The sequence below is a fragment of the Lygodium microphyllum genome, chromosome 15 (assembly GCF_053477565.2).
Source record: "Lygodium microphyllum isolate KBCC chromosome 15, Lygodium_microphyllum_v1.1.10, whole genome shotgun sequence".
Lineage (NCBI taxonomy): Eukaryota > Viridiplantae > Streptophyta > Polypodiopsida > Schizaeales > Lygodiaceae > Lygodium > Lygodium microphyllum.
In genome coordinates this window covers 4,732,054-4,740,506 of record NC_141149.1, presented here as the reverse complement: position 1 = coordinate 4,740,506, position 8,453 = coordinate 4,732,054, and the positions used below count along the sequence as shown (strand labels likewise).

Below are 8,453 nucleotides of genomic sequence, written 5' to 3'. Positions count from 1 at the left end.
GTCTATCATCCCATATTTGGACATCATGTCCAATCCATACTGCCTCTGTAAGAGCCATATCCCACTTGGTGATCTAATCACCTCAATGCCCAAGAAATAACGCAGATCTCCCAAATCCTTCATCTCAAACTTCTGCTTCAATAGCATTTTCACATAAAAGATATCTTCATCACTGTCACCTGTCATAATCAAATCATCAATATAAATGACAAGTAGCATAATACCTCTCTCTGTTTTTCTCACATAAAGTGAAAAATCTGCCTTGGAAATCTGAAAGCCAATAGTGACAAGATACTGTCCTATCTTGTCAGACCGTGCTCTAGGTGCTTGCTTCAGATAGGACTGGTTTTCTTGAGTCTGCTGCATATTCTGATTTCTACCACAGCCTTCAGATCAGCTCCCTCTACCTCTGCCTCTACCTCTTCCAGCATTTGAATAGAAGACAGTTTCTTTTGAACTTCCTCCTGAAGAAGATGCACCACCATTTCTCTACTCCTCAGAAATTAGAAGAGCAATCAACTCCTCAAAATCAGGAAATCTTTCACGAATTGAAATGAATGTCCGAAACTGTGCATAATCCTTTCCTAGACCATTCAAGGTCACAAAAACTAAATCATCATCTTCCACTGGCGACCCAATGGAAGCAAGTGCATCTGCAATCTTCTTCACCTTCATGTGGTAGTCATTGATACTCATACTTTCTCTTTGCACATTATGCAACTCTTGCTTGAGCTGCATTTTCCTGGCTTGCGTATTTGTGCTATACATTTTTGACAAAGTATCCCATGCCTTCTTTGGCGTACTTGCATCCTGAATATGCACTATCATAGAGTCTAAAATGCTAATAGACAGTCAGTACATAACTTTCCTGGCTCTCTCATGCCATGCTTTAAATGCATGCATTTGCTGTTGATTTGGAACATCAGGAAGAACTAGTTCTTCTTCATTTCCTGCAACAAATTTCCAATATCCTTTTCCCATAAGGAAATTCGTCATTTTAAACTTCCATGCTTGGAAGTTGTTCTTGTCAAGCTTTTCAGTTACAATCTGTGAAAGAGAATCAGACGCCATTACAAAACACTGCAAAAAATTCTGTCACTGCAAAAAAAACACAGCTTCACCCTCAGAAGAGCGAATCTGCAAAACCGGCGAAAGTGGTATTTGACCACACAATCACTTCCTAGTGACGATTTTGCATAAACAAGAAACAAGGATGATTCTGTAACTCCCAATGTCTCTACGCACAGGCATACGATGCAATGTCTACAGCAACTTTTCACCGATCTGTAGAACAGTGGTTGCACAGCATAAAACTGGGCCTTTTCCTGAGTGCGTGCAGAAAACTTTCGCCTCCAAAACAGGCCCCAAAATGGCCTCAAATTAAAAAAACAGAGCAACCATAGGCTAAAGCCCTCTCTCGCAGCATATACTGCCCTCTTGCTACACCGCGAAGAGCGTCTCAATTTGAGACTGCTCTCTTGCACTTTCCGGCTGTGCTACCTGTACAGACTTGCTCCCAAAACAGAAAAATGAAAGCAACAGTGGTCCTCTTACCAGAACACTGCGAACTTGGCTTGCTTTCTTGAGCTCCTTACCACGAACAACGCTCTGATACCATGTCAAGATTGTGGGAGAGAAGGAAGGAGTTTCACTTGTAGCTTTCTTGCTTGCACAATGGGGGAATACACACAAGGGTGGAGGCTGAAAACAGTTTTCCTCTTCTTAGTTTGTGTAAGCCAAAAAGAACTCAAGTACATAGAAATAGAAGAACCCTATATATGGGTCTCAAACCAAACTCAACTAACTAAGGTGGCATACTAACTGAGCCACGAACTAGAGTAGATAAGGATAGCTGTCATCTAGCTATTATTCATGGGCGGTGTACCAACCGCATCTGCAACTGACAAGTCGGTGACATAAATGCACAACGGTCACCTTGGCATATCATAAGTGGAGCTCGATATCTCAACATAATTCACATACGGAGCATAGCAACCAACATATCTTCTTAAACATCTTGCATAAAAAAACTAAAGGCCGAATTAGAGTGAGGAGACTCTTTGGCCTATGTCATTCCCTACAATATGTTGATGCTCGTTTGCCTTGAACATTGAAAGAACCCCACATTCTTGGTCCAACAAGTCCAACACCACAGACATACACACACACAAAGTAAACACTCAGAAATTCCATTAACTAAAACTTTCAGAATTCCATTTCTTATATTGTGATTACCAACATTTTCAAAACTTACTACCTAAGATCAACTCATTCTAACATTTAGACTTAAGGCAAACTAGGTTTCTTAAAGATGCCTGCACTTAAAAATAAATAAGTCATCTTATTTTCCTGAAGCATTCTTCATATATAAGCAGGATTAATAGAGAACATTTTATAAATGTTAATTCTTGAGAAGCACTTGCAACTCAAACTTTTGTTGTCTTTTGCAATACGAAGAATTTATTTTCTTGTTTGCATTTGCGATACAATTGAGTACAAGTATCTTGCAAATCAATTCAATAGTCTTCTCAAATGAATCCTTGAAAGCATAAGGGTTACACATATTATACAAAGAAGAGGGCCTTTTACCATTAAAATGCTGAACCCCCAATAAGATTAAAAGATTTTAAATAATGAAGCAGTAGGCCTTTAGGTCAGATGAGATCACATATCTGTATGAACATGTTTTTACTGCTGAGACTATATTGAACCACTTAATCGATGATAATGATGCCCCAAGACAGTAACTAGTTTGATCCAAACTCCTGATTCCACACTTCATATTGATGTAGTTGATCCTTTAGTATACTTGGCCGGATAGTTCTCAAGGCTAACTGGAAGTCTGAGTACCTTAGAGGACGAACCTGTGTAAAATCCCGTGTGATTACACATCAAAATTGTCAACCAAAACTCTAACACAACCAATCACACTAAGGCAAGATTTTGTGCACCTGATCTGCTCGCACACTGTTGATTCGCGATCCCAACTCGCGGATTGGAATCATGGCTGCCTCTTGGCATAAAGCATGTATATCACTACCAGAATACCCTATTTACTCCATTACAATCAGTTCCATCAGTCCATGATATGAGGTTAACTATTAGGAGCACTTTAAGCAGTCCAGCATCATGTAGTACATTCTAATGGCACTCACCATCAGTATCCTGCACAATACGCTCTATGTCTGAACCTGAAAAACAGGGCAATGTCACAATCAGTGTATGTCATAGTGATCTAACTTTTCCTCGAGATATTCACCCAAAAATTCACAACCCTTTGTGGCATCCAGCAAAATGGCTTTTCCAGACTTGTCTGCCCCAAGAATGCAGCTATTAGAGTATTCTACTCCCATAGAGCCTTGAATTTCTAGTACTCCTATGGAAAACCTGCATTTCTTTGTTAGGACCCATACCAGTTACCAGCCACACTGATCTTCAAGAGAGATTCCAAAAGCATTTGCTAGCTTGAGAATAGATCATCTTTGCATGACACCTTGTGCACACAATTTGGGTTGCTTTGAATTGGCAAGGATATGGAGGAGTGATTTCCGCCAGGATTGCAAGCTAGAGGATCACTTTCTTCATTGGACTTTCCTATTTTACTACTATTTGCGTTGTTGAAATTTCTGGTTGGAAGAAAGCTGCTCAGAGGCCTTACAAGTTCATGCTATCAGGATGATGAGGACATGCTGACTTGCATCTACGGCCAGACGCTAACATATCTTGCGGCATCAGATAACATATTCCTTTGGAGGATGAGGGGGTACAACAGGCTTTGTGGAGGGGAGGACATAGAGCCTAGAGGATCATGTTGCCGGAATTAACTGGGTTGTACCTGAGGAGCCAATGGAGAAGCTGCTTGATGCATTGTGTGATGATGTCCATAGTGATGGCAAGGAAAAGGCAAAAGAAGAAACAAGGCAAAGGCAGTTGGGGCACTTAAAGGGGTGAGCATTAGTCCACGTTAAGAGCTTGTGTTAGTTTATTGAATCTTCCAGCATTGTTTGGATTGTCTGATGCTTGTGGCATGGTCCATTCAAATTGCTGGGAAAGTTGTTGCCTTAGGACAATTGCATACCCAAGTTGCATTTTGTCATCCTTTGGTTTTGACTAAACGGTATACGCACATCACATTGTAAGATGTCCCCCAACTTTGGCATCCTAATAGACAAACAAAACCTTATAAGTCTAAACTACACTTGATGCTTCATAACTAGGCCAGTAGCAAGAATATTCACATATCTTTGACCCTTACATAATGTAGGAGGTGTAGTGTGAACACACACCCCTATGTTCACACTAACACTACTGAGATGTGTTCACACAAATGGAAGGAACATTCTAGCAAAACCCATTTCAGGTAATCGGAGGCCAATGATATGACAAAAACTATGATCTTGTACAAAAACTACAATATGGTCCAATACAATAAAATACAGCTCAATATGATACCTTAAGGTACTTTAAGATACAGTATTGTAAAAATGCATTATTCTCTCCTAAAAACTACTTAAAACCTAAATTGTTTGAGAAAAAAGGGTGAAGTGGTTTTATCATAAACAACCACTCCATGAGAGAATCATACTTCTACAATAAGCATTTAACTTATAGTTGGTACCTTATGGTGCTAACATGTACAATAAGGTACCTTTAGTACGGTATAGTATGAGCCCTTTCATACATGGTACTAGTAAAAAAAAATACTCCAAAAACATGAATGCATTACCATTGGACAGCTCTAACAACTAGATTAGGCTCTAAAGATTAAGAGTGACCTCTTATTAGAAAAGAGAAAGTAGGATCTAATTGGTCTCACAGCATGTTCTATCAACTTATTAGGCTAAAATTGAACATGATTAAGAGGTGCATGCTCAAAACCTTAACAAAGGCAAGCAAGGCTGACATGCAAATGCACATGATAGATTGAGACTCATCAGTCCCGGTGCTCCTCATGAAGAAATCTGTGAGCTGTCTTTGGGGAGAACTGGTGCTCTTATCTCTAAGGATGGTCTCTCTCAAATCCTCGTATCTCCAGGAGATAAAGACCCAAGCATCTCTAGATAGTATAATCCATGACTCTCAACAATGGCCTTAATCCATTCCTGAATAGGCAATTAAAGTGGCCCAGGATCTCACAGTACATTGGGCAATGACAGTGTGACATTAATGTGACATTAAAAGTGATATTTAATGTCACATTAAGGTCATAAGTGTGGAATGTGACATTAAAAGGGATATTTAATGTTACATTAAGGTAAATTTAGGGGAACATGCACGAGAATGACCGTCCGGGCTCTTGGGCGCCCGAACGGGGTTAAGGGGAGCCTAGAGAGTAAGGGAGTCCAAGAATAGTAGGACTCCAGCAAGTTGACGGCTGGCAAAGAGATAAGCTTGAGGGCCAGCACTTATCTAGGCGTGGCTGGGAGGATGAACTGTCTCGTGCTTCCATCAGTATTAAGAAATCTGTCTCCGTCACCTAACATTGGTGACGAATGTGAAGAAGAACGGAAGCCAGTCGTGAAGAAGAACGGAAGCCAGAAGCGTCCCGTCCCGTCGCGTCTTCACGGCACTTAGTTCCAGATGGTCACGCGATCTGACGTAGCACTTCTGCCCTGCCCCGTCACGTAAGAAAACGGGCCGTCACTTCTGTCCGGTCCGTCGCGTGAGAAAACGGGCCGTGAAGAGAAATAAAAAGGGAGAAGGCACGTCACGTCACATTAATGTGACCCATCCCGTTGCGGGCAGGGAAGGTTATATGACATAAAGGTGACCCGTCTTGTTACGGGCAGAAAAAAGAAGAAAGAAATAAAAAAACGTGGGCCGCGAGGACCAGGCGTGGAGTCGCCAGCATTCGCGAGGACCAACCAGATCAGAAGTGGAGCTGCCAGTATCAGATTGCTGTTGACGGATAGGACTGCTCCTGAGGCGGATAAGACTGCGACTGTTGTGAGACAGGCAGAAAACTTCATATATAACTGAAGCTACAGCCTTCATACATAACTGAAGCCACAGCCTGCCATAAAAAATCAGGGAAGTATTTTATCTTGTATGCAAATTTCTTATTTTTGCTTTCCAATTCCAGTGTATTAATGGCAGAAAAAGGGAAAGAAAGGATAATGGAAAGTTCTAGTTCCGGGGATCAACCTATGGTAGATCCCCATGAACCAGACATACAAGAAGAACAATGGGAATAATTTTTTGCCAGATCCCCATGAACCAGACATACAAGAAGAACAATGGGAATAATTTTTTGCCATGAGAGAGCAATTTGATGATCTTTCTGCTCGTGTGCAAACTCAGGGGGTTCAAATGGAGTTTTTAACTCAAACACTTACTGAAATAAAATCTCAGTTAACTTTATTGTTGGAAAAAGACAAAAATAAGATAGAAATCTCAGATGTCCCATCTTCATCGAAAGATTTAGATGCGACCATTCGAGATTCTAAAGAACCCCAAACCTATCATAAATTGAGGGATAATCTGGTTTTAAAAGATATGAAACCACCTCAATTTTACGGGGAGGAAAAAGATAGGAATAAAGATACAATCTTTAATTTCCTCCAAAAATGGGAAGATTTACATAAATTAAAAAATACACCACCACATCTCCAAGCACTGGAGGCCAGTTTAACTTTGGGGCCCAAAGCATATAAGTGGTGGCGAACCTTAAAGGAGGCGAATAAAATACCTGAAACTTGGGCTCAATTTGAATCCGTATTTTTAAAAGAATTTCTTCCTAAAAATGAAATGGAAAGAAATTGGGAAGATTGGGATTATGTCAGACAAAAGGGACGACCCCTACTGACATATCTGGAGGAATATCGTGAGATAATCCTCAAACTGGAAGGAATTGATGAATTCCAAAAAACAAGAGGATTCATTAGAGGACTGGATAAAGCCTGTAAAAAGGAAGTAAAACGGAGTTTACCTAAGACGCTTGAAGAGGCAATTAAATTTGCATTAATTTATGAAGAGAGTACGCGTCCAGGTACACTCACCAGTCTCACTGATATGGAGCCCAAGTCTAAGGAATTAGAAACCTCAAAATTTGTGGGCAAATTTAAAAGAAAAATGCCATTTTTCAAAGGTAAAAAACAACCTTTTGAAAAGAAACCATATATGAGGCCAAAGCTAAGTCCTGATGACTTTGATAAGGCCAAAAAACAAAAATTGTGTTTTAATTGCCTATCCCCTAACCATGCTGCTTGGAATTGCCCTCAAAAGAAAAAGGGGGAAGACAAAGAAAAGGACAAGGGCAAGGGAAAAGAAAAACAAATCCATGTAGTGCAGACCTTAGAATTAAAGGGCCATGAAAAGTATAAATCTTTAAAGGTCTTGCACATGGATGTACAACATAAGTGTTGTATGTCAACTTCTTTGTGGCAGCCTACTTTTGGGCCACATGATTTACTTAGAGTACATGGATTGATAGCTGGAAAACGGGTTAGAGTCATGATTGATGACTCTGCCACACATAATTTTATAAATTATGCACTTGTCAAAAAATTAAAACTTCCCCAACAAAACAGTGAGCATCAATATGTTGTGCGTATGATGCAAGGCCAAGACAATAAAATATGGGATACAATGGTATCCAATTTGGAAATCGAGATTCAAGGATATAAAGATAAGCTTGATTTCCAAATAATGAACATGGAAAGAGCTGATATTGCTCTAGGGAGGGAGTGGCTATGGGGATTGGAACCATCCTTAAAACGTAGCTATCACCATAATACACTGGAATTTGAAAGGGATGGTAAAACTTTTGTCATTCAAGGTGAACATGAAGTATCTGATAATCCTTTGCTGTGTTCTACTGAAGTTCAGAAGCTGATAAAGAAGGAAGTTTGTGAGGTATATATGTTATGGTCTCTTCCTGTACAGAATACTTTTACTTTCTGTAATATAAAGCAACAATTTTCTTATGTTTGCGAATTGAATGTAAATAATGAATTGAACAGTTTGTTAGATGATTTTAAAGATGTGTTTCCTTTTGATTTACCAAGTGGCCTTCCACCAGATAGGGGTGAAATAAATCACCCAATTGATATAAATAAGGATACACACCCAATTTCAAAACCACCGTATAGGTTAAGTGAAACACAGCATCAAGAAGTTGAGAGACAAATTAAGGATTACTCGGATAAAGGATTTATTCAACCTAGTAATTCACCTTGGGCTTCACCAATTTTATTGGTAAAGAAAAAAGATGGTTCTATGCGACTTTGTGTTGACTATAGAGCACTTAATAAAATAACGGTGAAGAATAAATTTCCTATGCCCAGAATGGAAGATCTTTTTGATCAATTGCAAGGGGCAAAATTCTTCACAAAGATAGACTTAAGATTAGGTTATCACCAAATAAGAATTAAGGCACAAGATATTTCCAAAACGGCATTTCGTACTAGATACGGGCATTACGATTTTTTGGTGATGCCTTTTGGCCTCACTAA

General features: G+C 39.7%; 1 protein-coding gene across 1 annotated transcript in view; it reads right to left on the bottom strand.

Moving 5' to 3' along the window:
* Nucleotides 1-2,432: 2,432 nt before the first annotated feature.
* The window catches only part of LOC148024221 (uncharacterized), a 115,246-nt gene continuing 109,225 nt past the window's right edge, over nt 2,433-8,453 (bottom strand). The window contains exons 11-13 of the mRNA XM_087693841.1: nt 3,156-3,191; nt 2,952-3,049; nt 2,433-2,864 (exon numbers count right to left, since the gene is read on the bottom strand). Of these exons, the coding sequence (XP_087549967.1) occupies nt 2,748-2,864; nt 2,952-3,049; nt 3,156-3,191 (251 nt within the window). The 3' untranslated portion in view covers nt 2,433-2,747. The remainder of the gene's footprint in view (nt 2,865-2,951; nt 3,050-3,155; nt 3,192-8,453) is intronic.